This window comes from Agelaius phoeniceus, chromosome 18 (assembly GCF_051311805.1).
Source record: "Agelaius phoeniceus isolate bAgePho1 chromosome 18, bAgePho1.hap1, whole genome shotgun sequence".
In the NCBI taxonomy this organism is placed as follows: domain Eukaryota; kingdom Metazoa; phylum Chordata; class Aves; order Passeriformes; family Icteridae; genus Agelaius; species Agelaius phoeniceus.
The window spans coordinates 2,932,452-2,953,870 of NC_135282.1; the positions used below are offsets into that span (position 1 = coordinate 2,932,452).

General features: G+C 44.1%; 1 protein-coding gene across 8 annotated transcripts in view; it reads right to left on the minus strand.

Moving 5' to 3' along the window:
* Window positions 1-21,419, minus strand: part of KDM2B (lysine demethylase 2B) — a 103,726-nt gene that overhangs the window by 33,269 nt on the left and 49,038 nt on the right. For all 8 annotated transcript variants that reach the window (XM_054645618.2, XM_077187821.1, XM_077187822.1 and 5 more), the window contains 3 exons: window positions 19,523-19,649; window positions 11,549-12,003; window positions 4,734-4,820 (listed from right to left, as the gene is read on the minus strand). In XM_054645618.2, coding sequence (XP_054501593.1) covers window positions 4,734-4,820; window positions 11,549-12,003; window positions 19,523-19,649 — 669 coding nt within the window. The remainder of the gene's footprint in view (window positions 1-4,733; window positions 4,821-11,548; window positions 12,004-19,522; window positions 19,650-21,419) is intronic.

Here is a 21,419-nt window from a genome sequence, read left to right on the forward strand (position 1 = left end):
CATTAAACAGGAGTATTACCATTTCCTTATTAGACTTCTCAGCTATCTTCTTTTAAAATCAACAGGTAAAAAATTACATGGAGAAAGAGTATGAACAGGCATCAGAGAAACAGCCACATATTGCAGCACTCTTAACCAGCTCCTGAAAATTACAGCTCCATCTCCTGCTCACAGCCAGTCCTAAATATATTTGGACACTCGCTCTCATTGCAAATGCAGTGGCTTTAGTTTTGTGCCAGGTAAGAGAGATGAGAATCCAGCTCCCAGTCTGCATTTCTAACTCTTCACAGAACAGGAGAGTCCAAACATATTTTAGTTCTTTATAGCTGCTCTTCATAGACAACTAAAGATCTTTATCACGATAAAAACAGAAGGCACTGCCACAGAGTGTAATTACATGCTGCTGGAGTTGACTGTTTTCTTCCAGAAATAGGAAATGGTTTGAAAAACGTGGTTCTGCTTAAGCCATATTCTGAGTTCCTTAAATAAAATACTATCCCTAATTCCTGTGCAGATAAATGGGAACTCTGGTACTGCAGGGCTGAGTAACTCGTGGGAATGGGTTCTGAGGCTGGGCTTGGCAGGCACCACTTCCTGCTCCAGTGACCAGCTGTGAGTTGCCACAGTGGAAAATCAGGTTTAGGCTCTGTTCACACCACCCAAAAGCTCATGTCCCAGGGATGGGGTGGAAGTTAGTTGGGATGATTCCTTGCTCCTCTTCAGCTGCTGAAGAACCCAGCACTTGAAGGCAGTGTGCCCTATGGAGCTCTTCCCTTTGGACAGCACGGCACAGCAGGATTTGGACAAAGGGTGGATTTGATGATCCTGGAGGTTTTTATAACTTTAATGATCCATGACTGCAACCCCCCAGATAACACTGAGCCCTGCACCAAGTGAGGAGAGACCAGTGCTGCACAGCCCCCAGCACAGGAACAGGATGGGGGCTGCACATCCTCAGCTGCATCCGCGCCGGCAGCGCTGGGAAATGTCCTGCCTGAAGGTGCATGAACTGTCAGCCTGCAGGACAAGCAGCTCTCACATATCCACTCAGGCCCACATTCCTGATTCCTTCAACAGATCCTAAATTAGGTTTGTTGTACATATCCTAAGACCACTGGCACTAGACTGTTGTCTCTTACTGTACAGCTAAAAGAAAAACACAGGTTCTTGCTTCTTCTGAAATAGTTTCCAAAGGGGGAAAAAAAGGTGCTTAAAGGAGAGTAATTATTGTGCTAAACAATTATCAATAAATTATAAGAAGTACAAGCAACTCAAAATAGCTCCATAAAGATGAGTAAATATAATCTGAAGAGGTGTCTATGAATCACACTCCATCTCTCTTATTACCACAAAACAATAATGGTTCCTACATTTTACTACAGAACTTTTCACTGAAAATGCAAGAGATCTTTATAACCATTAATTTCACCTCCCAGCCTCCCAGCTGGGAAGCCCCATCCCCACCAGGAAAAGCTCAGGGAGCAGGAATGTGCCATTCACCTCACACGACACAAGGTGCTGCAGCAGAGCTGGGAACAGGCACAGACCCCGGCCTCCCATTTTGTGCATTAACCACAAGATCATCAAATGTCACCCAGTTATTCCATCTCCTCACTAAACCATTGCTGATGATTGCTCCTGTTTCTTTTCCCAGAGAACCACACTCTGTGTCAGGAAGCTGCAGTGTGACTGGCAGCCCCAAATGCTTTGGGAAAGGTGGACAGAGCGAGGCCAGGATCCCTGTGCTTGGTGAAATGTCCTGCCCATGACACCTCCTCCTCTCTGGAGTGGGATCTGAGGTGGATGAACACATTTCTTCCTTAAACCCCAGAGTGTCACAGGCTTCAAGAGCCGTTCTGCAGCTCTGTGCACACTGCTCATGTCACACTCACAACACGTGAAAGAAACTGACTTGGGTTTAAAGGGAAACATTGTTTGCTGCTTCCAAAATCATTCAGGTTACCAAAGGCACATTCCTTCAAAACAAGTCAATGGAACCAAGCTCGACCTTCCCCAGCCTGGGTTACTTACACAGACACTCCCTGTCCGTATTCCCTGACTTTAATCAGGGTTCTCTCCCTCTGCTCTTTGCTTTTCCCATTCCATCCCTTTTCAGTCCTTGCTTCTCTCCTAATCCTGCTCTCTTGCCATTTCTAGTCTCTTCCCCTCCTTTCTTTACAGTAATTTCCATTTTCTTTGAAATGTTTTGGCATTTAATGCTGGCTTTATTCTTCCTTCTCCATCTGCTGCTCTTGTCTTTCTAAATCTCTTCTGGAGCCTTCTCTCGGGAGAAAGCAAGAGAGATGTACTCTGTTCCATGTAGTGCTTCATCTTTCTGGATTTCAGTTCCCTTCTTTTCCTTCATGGCTTGGAATCAGACAATCCTCCTGTCCCTGGAAGCTGATACCAACTAAAATGTCTCCTTGCAGCCCCACAGTAGCAGGTACTGTGCTGTACTGGATCTCCTGCTCCCTCTGAACACAAGGATCTCAGGAGAGCACTGGGAAATAGCTGCCATTTCTCCTACAAAAACTACAAGACTGCAGAAAGCAAAATTACTGGTAGATTTTACTCCCCTGCCTTGTGCTCAACATTTGTGGGATCTTCTGGCCGTGGAGACTTGCTCCACCAGCTACAATCCATTTTCCAAGGGAGTTTCCCCCTCCCTAAGGGTTTTTCTTCTCTGTAAAATCTTCTATTTCATTATCAGGGCTTACAGGGAACAAAGGAGAAATAACCAAGCTTAACTACTAAAACTGCTTTTAGACAAATCTCCCCTATATTGTCTTTCCCACAGATTTTAATTTGGAACTCAAAGGCCCAGCTCTAAGATGCCTCTTCCCAGCCTGTTCACTTGGCCTCTGTTCCCAGGAAGGGAAATAGCTGCAGCATGGAAGATGACAAGGACATTTGCCAATTAGAAGCACCACAACAAATTTCTCTTGGGAAATGTGCAGCCCTATCTGCAAGTGTACCTTTGAACTAAAACACAAGACATAACAGAAACTGATCACAGATTAAGCAAAGCAAATATTAAGAGAATAGTGAAAGCATTTTTTCTCCTATCAATTTTTGTTTCTTTCCAAACTTCAACCTAAAGTCTGACTATCTGTGAAAGTTTTCCTTGTATTTGTTATTAACTGGTATGTTTGATATTGTCATACCAGTGGGAATGATACCTCCTGAATGTTTTTGCTTTCAGAAAGGCAGAAGTAAACACCTGAAAAAAAAAATCCCTTGCAGCCAGCAAGATGGATTTTGCAAAAAAAAAGGTAAGATTTAAGTCACAAAAATTACAAATCCTTTGCAGTTGCAGTTACATTGCCAATACACAGAAATAAAATAGAAGAAATGAAGCATTTATCAAGGTTCCAAAATAAAGTGAACAAGAACATTAACAAATGCCAAAGCTTATAAAAGCCTCAAAGCACTCAGATCCTCCCTTCTCTCACAAGCTCAAAAGGGAGTCAGTTGTTCCTTAGTTTTATTTTACATGTTTCCCACACCACCTTTTCTCTGGTCACAGAGATTTTGCTTTATCCAGTGCCTAAAATATACTTGACCATGGAAGGAGCAGCAGCCATAAAACCAGAGGAGTGGGAATCCCACACCAGTTTCTCAAGGTTTTTCCACTGTTGTTTCTAAACCAATGTTTTAAACACAGAGCATATTCCCATGGATTTATTACAAGCTAAAAGGGAAATATGTATTTAACAAGACCCAATTCCTCTGAAATGTGCTGAGCTATAACCCAAAAAGAGACCAGGAAGGAACATGATGTGCTCATCCTGCCCCACTCTCCTCTGGCAGTTCCATGTTTATGGTCTCCTACCTCCCACCTGCAAACAGCAAATTCTCATGGCTACATGTGCCATACCAAGTTCAGCAGCACAAGAAGTGAGAACTGAGTGAATTATCTTCCCTGATAATTATCTGAAAGGTATCTACAGGGATAACGACAGATTTTCAGATCGAAGGCTGATTTAAGCTGACCGACCCCTTCAGCATTTCTAAAGAAATAATGGATTATAAAACTAATTCAGTGAAAAATGAAAGTAAAAATAGAAGCGATGAGACATCTTCTAAATAAGCAAAGCTGCTTTTACAGCGTGCTGAATAACTGCAGTGTGGTAAACATACCACTGTTATAAATAACAACCAGCCTTTTGACATTGTTCTTTCGTTAATTATTTCGATTTCTCTATTGGGCTTAACGAAGCAAACCTCATGGTTCTCCTGCAAAGTGAAAAGAATTACTCCCATGTATAGGAGGAAAAAGTAGGATATAAGGACAGAAAACAGTGCTTCAAAGCTACAGTGGCACATGTACAGAGCACTCAGGAAGTCTCATAGTGTAAGAGAAAAACCATCTTCTCCTTCAGATGAGTGTTCCCTAAGTGACTGATTTGTAGCATTTACACATCATTTAATTTTACACAAAATGCATTAAAATTTTTAGATTTAATCATAATTAGTAAACGATCAAGACATATCAAAGTTTTATGCTGGTAAGTAAGGCTCAAATTCTTTTTAAATGGAAACTCTGATTTCTCCCTGCTAAGGCACTTTCTTGTTTTGCTTCAAGTCTTAATCATAAAACCATTAAAAGAAACATTTTGTGTTAAAAATGCTAGCAGCTGCCAACAGATAATACACAGCACTTTGTCAGATGATAGATAAATAAACACCAGGCCAGGCACAACAATGGTTAGTAAGTAATTGTGTCTCATTACCTTTGTGGTCTTCTTGGGCCAGCTGACCACAGGGACACCCGAAATGGCAAGATTTTGGTCATCATCAGCATGCTCCTTTAGGATGTTCTGTTGTAAATGAAAAGGCCTTAATTAACCAGAGAAACATTTCTGCAACTCAAGAGTGCAGAGACCTCTGCTCTTGTGGCAGAAGGACAAGATCTCTGCAAGTTACTTTTGCTTCCAAACTTCCAATTCCCACTGAAACTCTAGCACCTCTCACTAACATCCAAATGTGAAACTTCTTCCAAAACAGGCAGCAAAATCAGCCATCAACCACCTCAAATGTTACAGAATTCTTTAATATTAGTGAGTCCAAGACCAGTGTCTTACCACTATCACTCCCTCAAATCCAGGTCATTAAATCCCAACTGCCCCCACCTCTGACCCTTCTCTCCTAATCAAGGCTACAGAAGGCCTGAGAAGCAGAGAGGCTCTGCCCCTGTTATTTCAGCCATCACAGGCATCAGGGGTGCAGTCTGGAGCAATCCTCAGATGCCTGATCATTCAGGTAAGCCAAGAATAAAAATGTACTCTGGAGCCTTTCATCTTTTTGCACATGGCAATCCAAGAGCACCATCATTCCCACTGCCCTTCCTTCCCCCATGAGGGGCAAGACAGAGCTGCTGGAATCCAGGTCCCTTTATGTGACCAGCTGAGGCATTCAGGTTCCTGAGAGATCACCAGGAAAGGATCTGACTATGGACAGCATTAAGGGAAAAAGATTGGTCTCCCCTCCCTTCCACCCCCACCAAACCCTTTTCTTTGATGCACTGTTCTAGAAATTTCGTGAGTGGGTTGCACAGGCTGACACAGCTTCCACCACTGTGAATCACTCCCATGACCAGTAACTCAACACAGAGCTGGTAAAACACTCCAGGGTGCAGCTGGGAACAGTCCATGCTCGCCTCCCGTGACCCCCTACATGCTCACTAATTTAGCTACAAAACTCTTCATTTTGGACTTCAGGTGGCTGAAAAGGAAGAAATGAAAACCAAAAAAAAATAGGAGTCAGAAGGAGGATTCTGCTGTGCTGCTGAAAACTGAAGGCCAAATCACCACCAACAGGTTAAAGACCAAAAATAAAAAAAGCGCCAATAGAACAAATGAGAACTGCAGGTTGGAAATTACTTCAACAGAATATTTTGGAGATGACCCCAGACAATGAAGTTCAGTGGTGCTGTTCCCAAGTATATGAAAAAAGCTTAATTAGCCAACAACAGGCAGCAGGCTCTGTCAGTCCCCAGTGCAGCACTCTAGTAATTAGTAATTTCACACACTATACAAAAAGAGCTTAAAATACAGTAATTGTTTTAATAGGGAGTGCACTTGGAATTCATCTGTAATCATCCAACTAAAGCCCAGAGTGTGATGGCATGTTCCAGTCCCCAGGAGCCTGAGTTTGGATGAGTGTCCCTGGGGCTGACTCTCTCTCCCTGGAGCTCAGACAACCTGTCACACTCAGCCCAGCTCCCCAGCCTGTGCTTAAATGGAAGCTGTGTTACAGCAGCCAGCACAGAGCTGCTCCTGCAGACAGCAGCACCCCAGCAAGGCTGTTGGTGATGCTGCTCAGGCTGGAAGCAGCACCAGGGACCAAAAGGAGAGATACCAGAACAAGCCCAGTTTTATCAGCCTGGTGCTGTGGCTGCACTCAGGGGTTTGCAAAGCTGAGGAGTAAAGCCCAGCTTGCCCCAACCTGGCTGTGATGCAGAGTCTGTATTGTACCTGCTCTTCCAGTGCAACACCCAACAACTTTTAATCACTGGCAAATTAACTCTGGCCAAACTGAGGTGAAGTGAGCACCTCTTTTCTCATGTCCTTTTTATTTGGAGAGAGATCACTGCATTAACTGAGCTGTGACCACATTCTCAAAGTTCAATCCTAAAACTGAGAGCTCTTTTGTATTCTCATTGCAAAGCCAAAATTCTCCAGAACAAGGAGGCAGCTTGAGAGCCATAAACAAAGGACAAATTAATCCCTTTTTACTTTGCTACTCTTAGGTTTGAAAGCCTGTAAGACAGAAAATCTTAACATTTCCACTAACGACTGTCAGAGACTCGGAGTTCAATGGAAAGCACAGTATATTCCAAGAACTTGGCAAGGTAATGAAGGTTTCTTGTTATCATATGTATCACGTGAAAATATTATCCAAGGAGAAATGCAAAACGATGGCAGCTTCTCATCTGAGGCAGCTGAAAACAAGGGCTGTCAGCACAGAGCACAGCACAGAGCACAGCACAGAGCACAGCACAGCCACACTTGGGCTGACTGCAGCGGCAAGTGTCAGCTCACAACAGGCTGGGGAAGGCAGGGTTTTGTTCACCTGCTTAAAAACAAGAAAAAAGAAGATAAAGAAAAGCCATGGGGCTCCAGTTAGAGGAACAACGTGATGCTCTTCCAGCACAAGGTGGCTCGATTCATTACACTTGAGGGCTGTGGTGACAACAGCAGGTATGAAGGGAAGAAGTTGATTAACTGTATAAGAATTCAGCTTAGCCATTTCAAAAGCACAGCAAGGAATGACTCCCCTGAAATGCATTCAGTAGAGGGAGGTTTTTTTCTGTCATCAGAATGGGAAGGGGGTAAGATTTCTTGGCAAGAAAAAGTAAGAACATATTTCAGTAGATATCATCTGTCTTGCACAAGAATCTTCTCCTGCTGCCAAGGAGTTGCAGATATTTGACAACCTCTGTTCTTCAAACCGAGTTTCTTCTGCTCTAATGGACTTCCACAGGCCCTTCTGAAGAACAGCAGTGCTTTTGCTCTGAAGTGGGCAAGATCTGTGGCATTATGAGGAGGCAGATCTCACAATCCTGTTCCCCAACATCAGCAGAGGAATTACCATCCTCTGGTACACACAGAAATGTTTTGTGCAGAAATCAGAGGCTGCACACAGCTGAGAATCCCTGGCAGTTGGTTTCATGTGTGCCACAATCCAAGGCCTGCTCAGCTTTACCTGTCCCGTGACGTGGAGAGCAAACTACACCAAGGAGGACAATGGTGATGTATCACAGTGACCTCTTCTTCATGCATAAGCCCACCCCAGCACTGCTGCAACCACCAGGGATTTAATTCCCTGTTTGGGCTGAGGGAGGAACTGCCCTGCTCCCCAAGTGAGGCCTGTTCCACTCTGCAAATAAGCCTCCCTTGTGCTGCTGCACTCCATCGATCACGGTGATAAATGGGGGCTCAATCTGCAGAGGCAGCACTTGGCACTTCTGGATTGCTGTGTCCCCACCAGACAGGCACACTTAGTTTGGAGCTCAGATGATGTGTAAGGAATTTACACAGGCTTAGTTTAGTTTTCAGTCTCCCTTCTGGTAAGGAAAATAAATTACTTTACTTCAGAAAGTCTCACCTGCTTGACATTAAATAGCTGTAAATAGCCGTGGTTGTGTTTACCACTAAGAGCAGTAATCCAGTCACCCATCCTTTACTGTGCTCTTGCTCAGCTGGGAAAGCATGGATTCTTTGTGAGCTACCCCGATTAGTTCTGTGAAACTTCACATCACTGAATAAAATGGTTTCCTTTCTCCAGTTTAACTATCCATCTCCTGTTTTCTGAAAACATTAATTATCTTCCTAAAGCACAAAGACAGACTTGAATGTCATACAAAAAAAGTTCCTGAGTGTATTTCATTAAGAAATAAAAGTGCTAGAATAAACACTGATTTATTTGCTTCAGGAAGAAACTTGTTGAAGACTTTCCCAGCAGAGCAAGAGCTTTCAGACTTTGTCAGAGCATGTTCTTGCTATGCATTTGTTAAAAATAACTCTCAAATGGGTGCACTAAAAGGGTACTTCTAATAGGAAGCATTATTAATACATCACATGCCTGAAAGTTGGGTTGCCCATGAAATAAACCTTGTTAATAGAGCCAAGCACGGTCACAGCACGGGTCATTAGCACAGCTCCTGCAGGACTCCTGCCTCCAGTCAGTCACACAGCTGGCTGCTGCTCTGGGTGTTCACCAGGGTGAGCTAAAGGGGCCAGGCCTCTGCTCACTCCACTGCTGATGCTATCAGCAAAGCCCACGTTATTACCTGTACAGGTTGGAAACTAGTAGCAAAGTAAGAGAGAACATGATTCAGTGGTCAAGGAGATGAATACCATTCTGGAAAAGGGACTGTATTTCTTCCTCTGCCATTCTGTCTTTATGTGGTACAGGGCAAATCTTTTAAGTCAAGTTTCCACAGGGTGCCATGAGTTGTGTGCTCCTGCTCTTCCTCATGCCTGGCTTGGGATCTGGTGCTAAAGATCAGAACTCCTGCTCTGCAGAAATCTTAAGCCACGACTGTTTCAATATAATTAAAATCATCTTTTGCACATATCATTGTTATATACACTAACTGTCCTGTGCATGTAAAGCCAGTACCCAAAATTACTTTTATCTTAATCTCCACCAGTTCCCTGTGATAACAACAGTTCATCCATTATGTGTGGAGCAGAGGGTGGGGATCCCTGGGAACCCCAAGGGAACATTGATTCACCCTGTCCAGCAAAGGGGCTGAACATCAGAACCTGATGGAACAGCAAGGGTGGAACTGCTGCATCCTCACACCAAGGAACCCCAGATCCATTATGCTGGAGCATGCTCAGAGGACTAAAATCTGTCACTTGGCAACTCCTCCCTCAGCACGCCCCATCCTTTGAAGGTAAAAGCTCTAAACACACTCACACAGTTGGGTTTGATTTTTTTTTTTTTTTTTAAGTGAATAAACAGAATAAAACAAACCTCATGCTCTGAGGAGATCAGATGCTTTGGCTCCACTGCACTGCTCTCTGCCACATCAACAGTGGCAGGAAGAAGGGATGGCTGCTGCACCCAGGGTCCCAGAAGTAGATGGGAATGGGTCACACCTTGTCTCTGGCTGCCTGTGACAATCTGAGGATGAGCAAAGAGAAGGCCTGTGCTGGGAATCCTGGACTCCCCCCTGACCTGGCAGGCAATGTACTCAACTGGCCCTGAGTGCCCCCATTCCTTCAGAGCACCTGGCAAGGGGATTGTGCAGCCACAGGGAGTTATGGAGGAAGCTGACTGCATGGGCTTTAATTAATTTACTCTGCCATAGTGACTCCCACTCTCTGGAGACTGAGGGCTGGTCTGTATGTGGGTCAATACTGTAACAAAGATAGGTGAGAAAGTTCTTTAGCAGTTCTTTAGACACTGTTCAAGAAGATGTTTGAGTTTACATGGTTTTTAAAAAGTCTCACTCTGGCTAATCAGACACAGACTGGCCAGACATCCAGAGGTGATTCCAGGGGAAACAATCCTGCTGCATGTCTGATGTTTAGATGTGGTTATGGACTCTTTAACCAGCAGGGAACCATCAGTATCCAGATGCTGGGCTACATCCTGATGGTTACAGCATGTGCTGGCAAGGACAGAAAGTTTAGGAGCAGGCAGTTATCAAAGGAGATGGAACATCAAGCTGTACACCATAACTGGCAGGTGCTCACTTAGCACCAGTTACAGCACAGTATCACCAAAAAGGTGATATTGGCCTTTTTTAACAGTCCATTTGTAGCTCTCCATCTCTGTAGTCAGTGAATCCACTGCTCTGGAGAGGAATAGGAAAACAGATACTCCCACACAGTGCTTTAAGCCAGATTCACATATGGTACCTTGCTGTGTTCTGGGGAGATGTCTCACAGCACTCTGGAGTCTGGCTCCAGAGAGGGAGAGGATCCCACTCGCAACATCTGCACAGCCATTAAATGCTGCACCTCTTTCTGGATTTTTAAGTGAAAATGATCCTGGGCATCAAGCTTGAGAAGTAACATGACCATTCTTCCTGCTTCACCACCAATTCAACTTCTGGTCTTCATTTTGAGTTCTGATGAAAAAATGACTGATCCCAGAGCAAGCTCGTGAATCTACATCTGCAGCTTTGAGCAGGTGTGTCCACTTTCATGTACAAAGTGCCTGATTTTGCAAGAAGAGAATTTCTGAGCTCTTGTGGTTTACCAGAATGAGAGCAGTGTATCACACTTCCAAGCTCCAAGATCAGGGAATATGGTTCCACTGCACACTGCACATGTTCAGCCTACTCTAATGGCTTTGAAGCCTTTCTAAGCAGCTGTTACACCACTTGCACTAAAATAGCACAGGCTCCCTCACCATTTACCACATAAACACGTATTTTTCCCCTCAGATTGTGCCTTACAGAGCTCTTGTGTATAGAAAATATGTAACTGAAGATCCATGCTGTTCACAGACTGAAAATCCACAGAGAAGTTGTGTCACTAGTGAGTACTCACTCCTCACACCAGCTCCAAAACCAATATATTGTACCAGTGGAGAATAATTATCAACCTATAGAGGGCAATGGAGGAAAGGAAAATGGAAAAGGTGAAGGAAAAAAAAAAGCAGCTGGAAGTGTTAGACAATCTATCTTCTGAGCTGCAATCAAGTATTTACATTTTGTATGTGTCAGCTAATGAGGTGTACACCAGGGAGACACGAGACCAAAAAGGGCTGATTAAGACTGTAAATATAAACAGACTTTTTGAGGTATAATATTTACATGTGGAACATAACAAGTGCTGAATTATGAGAGGATATAAACTTCTGGCCACTACTGTGACAGCCAGAAAGGACTGTGTCACTTAAACCTGGCTGCAAACAGGAGCCAGAGACAGCTTTGGTTCAAGGAATCATTTCCCTGTCAGGCAGAGCAGCCTGACCTGAGCTGGTCACCACACACAGCTGCCACCCCTCTGCAGCAGAACTTTGCCTTCTGCAAAGGAGTTTGTGTGAGCAGAGTTTGTGTGGATCACCAAGTTATCACACCCACCTTCATGTCCTCCAGGAGAGCCTGAGGGTCCTCAATGCCTTCTGGAACACACTTCTTGTTCTCTGGGAGGGATTCAAGCTTTTCCACCAGGGCTTTTAAACCCTTCAGTTCAAATTCTGTGAGGTGAGTCCATTTGGTTGAAACTTCTGTAGCTGGAGACCCCGTGGGTGTTTTGGGATAGTCCGTGGGGGTCGTTGATTTGATGCTGTCATCTGACTCATTAGACAAAGTTCTTTTCAGGTACCTCATTACTGTGGCTTTTTGTTTCCTCCCTGCAGCCTCCTTCCCTTCTGAGTGTGTGCTGTTGGGTGAGGAGGAGCCATCCACCAAGGATTTGGAGTTCTTATCCAAGCTGTCATCCTTCTCCTCCTGGAGATGGGCATCACAAGATTCTTCATCCATGTCTAACCACGAATCTGATGAGTAGCTGTCTGTGCTGCGTTTTCTTTTTGCATCTGAAAGTTAGAAAAAGAATGCTGAATTTTTAGCCAGTGTAACCTCACAGCTGAAGCACTTCTGTACCACTGGGGCCAGGTGCTGCCTATTTCAAAGGGCACTGGAGAATGGTTTAGTGAGTATGTGACAGGAATGGGCTTTATTCAGCTGATTTTTAATTTTTTTTTCTTTGAGGGGGGCGCTTGTTTGTCTGTTTTAATGCTGGTTTTCATTAACATCTACTCAGTTCAAATGACTGGGAAACATTTAGGGAAAAATTATGCTTTCTTCAAAGCTTCAGTCCTCTATGCCTTCAATTAGGAGGAGGCAGAGCTCTTAAGTCACACACAATTAATTTTCCCACAAATCCGAAAAAGACCAGATTCGGCAGCTTTACAGCTTTAAGAGGAGAGTTAGCACAGAAGGAGGAGGGGGAAATGATGGCAGAAGGCACGTTAAAATGCTGTACATCATCATTCTTCCAGGAACCCTGCACAGCACAAAATCAACTCCTCACTACTTTTCCTCTCTGCAAGCAACAAACTGTTGATAAAACAAGAACCCCCAGTTGTTAGTGCATGAATACTCATTGCTCTTCTGAGACACAGGATTTCAACTGTGCTTATTTTACGACAACAAGACAAAACACGCTGAGAAACACAGGGACTGTCACAGCTACATGCTACTGGTTTTCTTAATGCCATTCCCAATACATTTTAAGTACTTCTCAGGAAAATTTAAAGGCAAGTTTCTGAGTCTAAAGATCTATTAATCTTAATTTCCCCCTAAGAGCCCCAATTGTTACCCAACTCCGTGCAATCAAGCGGTGAAAGCAACGTAGGAAACCAGTGGCCATGGTTCCCTCAAGCACACATCTTTTCTTATTTATTAGACACAATTTCCCTGACTAAGTGAACAACACTGAATGCAGGCTAGCAACAGCAGGAATTTCTGTGGAAAATACAGTTAACACTGGCAACACCCAGTTAAATCAATGTGAATTTTATTACTGGCTGAAATGGGTATGAGATCAAGCTGCAAACAAAAACACACTGCAAAGGAAACAGAAGTCACACAGAAAAAGTGAGAGAACAATTAATGAAAAGTTCCTTTCACAGCTTCCATGCTTTGCAGTGCAGTAGCTTTGGATTAGGACAATGTGAACCATGCTTAAGGAAGGATTAAATGGACATTAATGAGAAAGCTCAGCATCCGGCTGTTTAACAGCGAGGTTCAAATGCTGGAGCCCAGTTCCAAGCTGGAGAATTCCTCCTGGTCACAGAGACATTCCTTGTCTGTGCTCAGTCTGCACCATCCTGTCACAAACACACTGGTCAGAGGTGCCACAGGCAGTGGCAGTGTCCCTGCTCAGCCTGCCTGGCTGCCCAGCCCTGCAGCTCCCAGTAAAGCCCTGCAGGGCCAGCTCAGCTCTGGGTGTTACTGCCCCAGAGACAGGAGTTGGTCACCTCACACTTCCCAGGGCAAGTGTGCTGCTGCTACAGGCTCTGCAAAAACCCAGCATCTCTATCTACTCTACTCCTTCAGACAGGCTTGCGTTTTTCCTCAAAACCAAAATGGCCATAAAATGACTCCTGAAAGGCAAGTTTAGGCTGAAATGCCTGTGAAAAGATGGCAGCCACAGAAAACACCAGCTATCAGCAAGGCAGGGTGCAGCTAAATCCAGCTCCATCCACAGGGCAGGGTGACTTCCTCCCTGCAACCCTCCAAAAAAGCCTCACAGATTATTTTGTGTGCTGAGGTGGTGGCATCAGCACTCCAAAGCAGCTCCTCCTCTCTGCTCTGTGCTAATACACCCCCATGCTTCTCTTAGAAAAATAAACAGGATTAGAAAATATCTTAACTAGAACATTTAAAACCCACTCAGTTATCCAACTTTTATTTCACACTGTTTTTCCTTTGTCCACAGTAGCAAGCACACGTACCCACCTCAAAGGCTACATAATCAGCTTATGTCATTCTCCCATTTTACAACTGAGGAAACAGATGCTTGGGAGAAAGCACGATTTGCTCATTGTCACACATCAAATCTAGGGAAAAACCAGGAGTCAGAATCCAGGCTGCTGGATCCAGGGCTGGAGCCCCCTCCTCTGAGCCACACAGCCTTGGTGAGCTGTTTTACAACTGACTCAAGCACAAAGCCCAGCCTCAATGGGAGAAAATGCCAGAGTTCTGGCATCAAACAGGAGAGGGTGGAAGCAGATCCACATCCCTACACTGCCAGGATAGTGTCATTAACAGAAAGTGGTGTAAATCTGCACAAAGAAAATTGTGTTTCTGTCCTCCTATGCAGTAGCTGTGCTGAACTAATGGCTGTAACTGGGGCAAAGCACAAGTGTAAATAAGGCCTAAAGAAAACGAGGGAGATCACGTTATGGAGGTGTGAATAATTTACTCCAAGTAACGCTCTGGTGTGAGGAGAAAAAGCTTCCAAGAGACATCTCCACTTTTTGTCTCTTGCTCTAATCTATGGAAACAAAAGGCAGGAGAGGAGTGGAGCACCAGAGCATACTGGGGGCCTCTCCCAGGAGGAGGCAGCACACGGAGGGGGGTGGCAGTTCTGTTCTGCCAGCTGCCACCGCGTCCCTGCCACCGGCACCAGGCAGCCACACCTGGGCAGGGACAGGCAAAACCAACTCCCATCTAAGCCCAAAGAAACCAGCACAGCAGGGCCCTGCTGTCTCCATGCCCGGCAGGCACTTCATGCCTGGCCTGAGCCTCCCCTGGGCACAGGGCTTGCTGCTAACCTGGAGTGTCCCAGGCTATTCTGGAGCACCAGGGGATTACAGCGCTGCTGCTGCTCCGCCGGATTAAGAGCAGGCTGCTCTCCAAACACAACAACTGTCTGCTACTGCTGCTAATCTAAAAAAAAACAGCACCAAGGGAATCAATAATGGAAGGATAACTTCAAGGTGAGGGAGATTCAATTTTGTGTTTTCAAGTGTTTTGTTGTAATGCAACATGCCATGATTTTTATTTATTCATTTCAATGAAAACATTGTCTGACAGAGTTACTGTGCTGTGAGCTGAGGCCCTACATAAGCATAATCTGCATTTACTTTGTTGAGAAGTGCATTTTAAGCACTGTATTACCAGAGCTCCACTGACTTGAAGGTTTCTGGTTTATTAAGTCTCTCTGTAGGGAACAGCACCTGCTCAGCTCAGCTGTTTCTTCTCCTGAGTCAGTGCCCCAGTGAGTCCCAGGTCTGAACCCCAGTTTCAGAGGGGTTATCCAGTCTGGGCTCCCACACAACTTAATGCAAAAATACCTTCACCCCCCTCATCTCAAAGCAAATAAAACCAGCTCATACAGACCAGTCTGTGATCTAGCTCAGTGAAGAGGTGGAGCAGCACAGACTTGACCACAGGACAGAGCATTAGAAATCTTTTCTATAGCAGTTCACTTCCCTGTGGCTCTGGGCAGACCACTTAACTTTCCTCACAGTTATCCACTTGTTCCAGAATAATTATACACAGTTTCCTTCCTTGCTGAAAATCAACTTGCTGTATTACAGAACTTAAAAGAAAGGGATGGAGGTCAGGAATAATCATGAAACCTTTCTGAACTATTTAGAACAGTCCAGTGTGTAGTGTCTACCTTGCCACTCCCAGCTCCAAACCCTGCCACTGTGACTTGGGAGCAGCAGCTGCTATCAGTCTGCTGAAGACAGCAATGACATTTTCATTAGCAGAAAAACCCTGAGCATACTGGAAATGTATCCCATTGCTCCACTGCATGGAGCACCCCATACAGGAGCCACTCAATATACTCAGGTACCTGTCTATCATAAGCAAATCTATTCTATCCCCTGAGGAAGAAGGGGGAAAAAAGAGACATGGCTCCTTCACTGTGCCAGAGGGCATATTTTCTATATCCATCAGGCTTAACATACAGTTAGAGCCATCCTGTTAAAATTTTAGCAATGGGAATCTTCAAAGCTGCAGGCTACAGAGAAAGCACGTCTCTGATAGCCCAGGATCTTCTCCCAATTACTCTTTGTCAGCTCACTCTCAACATCCATATCTCACTGAAGGTCAACTGTGGTTGAAAACATCCAGTACAGACTCATTCATGATAAGAGTAAAAATAATGAAGACACATCCACCCTGAAAAACAGCACACATACAAATCTGGTAGGAAACCCAAATAGGCTCCTTTCTGATTTCAGCTGGCAGGACAAATGTCCCAGTTGAGAGAGACAAGCAAAAGAAAAGAGAAAAAGAGATTGTGTGCTTTTACAGCAGCCTGTGATTGCTGTCATGTCGTCATCCCCCTGAGTGTTTGCCCTCCTGGGAGAGATCTGAGGCAGAACAGCCTCACACACGGCCTGGAGGACACAGCCTGGAAATTCATCCTGGCCTGAGGAATGGGGGAGGAAGGCACGGCCATCATCTTCCACCTCATTTAGAGCTGCACTCACGGGTTTATTTAGGGAGTGGAAGACTCCAGGTTTCAGCCGTGCCTCCACAGAGGTGGGGCTTTTTCCTGTCTGAAGTTTTGTGAGTGGAGACATTTAGAAAACAGAAATACAAAGAACAATACAAATTGCTAGAGCAGCATACAAGTATCAGGACAGAGGTACCACAACACAATCACACAAATACACTTTCATGAACAGACTATGTCTTGAAAGTCACTATGAATTTAACAACCTTCATGTAAAAGCAAATAAATACTATGTTATAAAAACACAGTGTATGTTATAAAATGTTATAAAAACATGTTATAAAACACAGTATTAAAAGTCTAAAGATATCCTTAAAATCCAACTGCTGATTAACTCAGTTTTCTGTGTTCTCCAACAATGCTCATTATCAAGACAGTAATTTTTTTTTCTTTACGCAGGAGAACAGAATCCCCACAAATTTTATGAGAACTACTCCCTTGTGAATCCCAGAGACTGTGGGCAGTGTCCTGCACTACCTCTAGTCAATGTCCTCCTCTACTGATAATCACTTTCTTAACTTCAAAGATCCACTACAATCATTGTACCAGGAGCTTTGTAAGGAAAGAAAGCAGCACAACTGGAAGGTGAAAAATAGACAGTTCTAGCACCCAAAAGGAAAGGCAGAAAACAGACATTCAGAACAAATTTAGAACAAATTTCCAGTCAAGGAAATTGTTTTTTAAAAGTAGGAGAAACATTTAGATTATTCATGAGAAATTTCTGAAAATGAATACAAGGATATGAAGATTTTTTCTTAAACCAAGAAGGACAGAAGACGATTAAATCTACAGAGGGGCTTGAGGAGAAGTTAAGTACTTTGCTTCATTACTCTTTAAGGAGAATAATGGGAAATTCTTTGTCAAGGGATACTCCCTCATGGGAAATCAAGAAATTGCTTGCAGATAGAGAAGTCCCTAAGGAAGAGACAATTTAAGGACTTTTTCAGTGCTGAAGAAATGCTTAAAAACAAAGAAGGTAGGGTTTGGAACACTGATGTCTTTAGGATATCCCATCCCTCAGTGAGTGAACAATATCAAGATACAGCTCCACAGAACAAACCAGTTTTAACTCAAAGATTTCAGTTCACAGAGATTCGAGTCAAGAGGCTGCACACAGACTGGTTAAAAGAAAAGCAAAGCAAGTATTTGAAACTGTATTACTCCCACAGAACAAAGCAATGCAGCTTTGTAAAGATAAATAATGTACCTTTACACCTTTGAATTTGGCAAATGCCTAAGTGAAAGATCTAGCAGTATAGCAGACCTGGTCTTTTGAACCACAACCCCCACTAAAATAATTATTTTAAGGTTAAGTTTCTGCCAAGAAATAAAAACAAAACCCCAAGTTTCTGACAAAACAAAAGTATACATCTCTCTCTGCCAGCAACTGAAGCCACCACAGGTCACAAGACCCTGAGCAAGTCACCACCAAACCCTTTTCCAAGTAGCCAGGCTCCTTTTCCTGAAGCCTTTGGAGCTGGCACTCTTTGGTCATGCACAACAATCCTGCTCCCTCTAGACAGTGGACATGTATAGCTCCCAGTGAGTTAAATATGACTGGAACATCTCCCAGCTAACTGGACTGAGGCACATTTCGTGGGGATCACCAAACTATTATCAGTAATTATGGAGCTGGGCTGGAATTCACACTGGTGATTTAGCTGGAAAAGGTCCCATCTCAATATCCTGAACCATCCACTCTCCACAGCTAATTTGTTCTGAAATTACATGTGGCTGATCTGGCACCTCTGCCCTGCCTGCAGGACCAGCCTCTTTCCATGCCAGTGCTTTAGACAACAGGAGATTGCTCCTTATTTTCCAAAGAATGCAGTTATCACTTCTGTCACTGCTTTCTGAAGAGCTGATCCAAAGGGCTAATTCATCCTTTCCTCCTCTAGGATAATCTTATGAGAAAAATTCCTCTGGACACAGAATTTCTGCTTAACCAACCTTTCTGACCAGGGTCTCAGAGCTAAAACATGAAGCACCCAAATGCCCAGTGACCCCAAGAATTCCCCCTGGCCTATCTACACAGATTATTAGCTCCCTTAAATTATTCTTGCTCAGTAAAACTCACTGGAGAGTGACACCTGCCTGTAACTTCTTCAATCCCTTCTACTAAGAACTGTGTTCAGAGGTGAACATTTCCCTTCTCTGTCCAGAGCCTGGGGCAGTGCCAGTCATGCCAGGTTCACTCCAAGTGGCACCTCAGGGAGCAGGAGGCACAGAAATACTTCAGTCCTCCTCCACACTTAGCATGTATCAGTTAAGATTTAGCTGGTGCTTGTGCTATTTTCAGCTATTCTGTGCTTAAAAGCAGAGGGAACATGGCCCACCACCACCTTCCATCAAAAGGAGGAAAAAGAGGCCAGTTCAGCACAGCAACAACTGGACTGGCACACATTGATGCAAAGCTCACACCAGTGCCAAGGTAAAGCCTCAGGCACATCTGTCTGTCTGTCCTCTGGTCCATTTTCAGCTCTTGTTGCAAAGGTTTCCTTGACCTCCCTGAACCTGGCTTACAGATCATGGAGATATGTGTAGGTGTTTTCTTGGGTTTGCTTTTCTGCAGAACCAGAACCCAGTCACCAGAGAATTACAGGAGAGTTTAAGGAAAAGAGAAGAGAAAGAAGGCAGGTTTAGTGACCACAAGGTGTTCTGTACAGGAGCTGCTCTACAAAAGGACAAAATACCCACCCCACCAGAGCACATCTGCAATACACACATTTCTGGCTACTGAGGTGCTGTGCTGAACATGGCAGTAAATCCTCAACTGTTTGGCAGATCATCCCAACACAAACATTACTGAAACCAACGAACAAACACATCCAAAAATTATTTTCTGGGATCCACTTGCTAAGGGAATGTTTGATACATATAATTCAAAGCAGGTTGGTACTTCATGGAAACACTTAAGAGTCAAAACTCTTCCCCACCCCAAAATAAAGAAAGAGTTCATTAGAATTTCTCCAGCTCTCCAGTTCAGTTTCTAATGTGCTTTGCAGAAAGCAAAGCAGCAGCCAGCCTGAGGGGGCAGCAGCAGCTGTGAACGTGCACTCGAGGGCTTCACTCACCAATGACCATTGATTCTCTCTGGTACTCCTTGCTGAGGTGGCAGCGCTGGGTCACACAGGACACGTATCTCTCCAGAACATACCAGCACATCTCATAGTAGAACGGATAGCGGAATTTGGCGTGCACCTGCAAACAAATCAACACTGTCAGCCCATGGGGAAGGCAGGGAAGTTTGCAGCACAAGGGCCAGTCATCATTGCCATCGTGTTATCAAGAGCACAAACGGTGTGAGCAGGGGGAGGGGAGAGGGTGGGAGCAGGGATGCCTCCAGCATACGGAATGAGGAGCAGCCTGCCTGCCACGACAGCATCATTTCTTGGTTCACTAATTTGTATCCTCTTGGGGTGCTGGGAGAGGAGAGGGTTTGTGTTCTTGTGAAATCGTGAAACTGATGGATGGCCCCTACAGAATTATTTACCTGCTGTATAAACATAGGGTGGTCACATACAGATGTTAGTCACTAGAACTTAAAATAAAAGAGTGGGTTTTCATCTCCTGAACACTATCATAGGATTTTTATCAAAATGGCAACATTACCTAAAATGAGTCAAGCAGGAAATTCATCTTTTTCATTTGTGGTTGTCTCAACAATTTGATTAAAGAAATGAACACACAAATTCTTGATAACTACACATTAAAGTAAAAATCCCTTATGTGGTTCACCTTTTGTAGCAAGTTAGCTTTTGCCACAAACAGAGTAAGAATAGAAGAGCAGGATTTTGACAAAAGATCCTGTCAAGCTGTGTACTTTTCCTTACATCTCAGACCTGTTGTTCTCACACAAAAAGCTGAATTCTGCAACACTAGTTATTTGTAAAGGTATTTCAGATACAAAAGAAAACAAAGAGGGTTTCCTTCCTTTCCAACACAGTTTTCTATCTGTAGAAGGTCACTGTACCACAGAAGGATCTGGGAAGCTCCTAAAATGCAGGAAGATATGTGTATTGTTGTGATTTGTTAAAAATGGATGCCATGCATCTTGCATGCACTTGTACTTACACTGTACACCTCTTTCTCCTGGTGGCACAGAAATCTGTTTTGCAGGCTCACATGCACTGCACTGGGGTTACAGGAGCTGCTTTAAAACATTCTCTGCATATTCACTGCTCCCTAAGCCCAGACGTGGGCACCACCTTTAGTGAAAAGCTGAACTGCACCAGAAAGGAGCATTACCTCAGAAAAAAACCAAAACACCACCCACCAGAGATCAGCCAAAAGCCCAAATCCTGAACAGAACCACTAACCCAGCAGCTGCAAACTCAGCCTCAGCTCTGCAAGGCAGGCACTGCCCAGACACCTGCATGTGATCAAAGCATCCGCCTGAGCACATCAGTGACTTATGGAACACCCAGATTTGAAACCTGGCCCCAGGGTGGACAGCCACAGAACTTGCCTCTGTTCCCAGGGCACAGGAAATGCAAACACTCTTAGCAGTAAAACAAAATGTAACAAAGGCAAAATATACTGTATTGTCACACTAGATGTATCACAGTGTAGGATTAAATACTCCATGGCAATTCTCAGAAGTTAAAATCCCTTAAATTCAACACAAATACAGCTGGCAAATCTGAACTGCTTGTTGCTACAGGTCATGCATCCAGCACTGCTGCACCTTCCCAAATGTTTCCCTGTGTGGTTTGTTACAAAGCACACATATGAAAAAGGAAGGGAAAAAGAAAAGGAAAAAAAAAAATCAACCAGCCAAACAACAACCCCCTAAATGTGAGAACATTTAACCCCAGGGCCTTTTTGCATTGAAGAAAATTTTTCCTTTAGTTTAGTTATTTGTCATAGAGAAGAGATCAAGTCACTTATGACTATTAGGGAACACAGGGGAAATTATCCATGCTAAAATATATGCTAATAAAGGAACTCAAATTTTTCCAAGAGAGCACT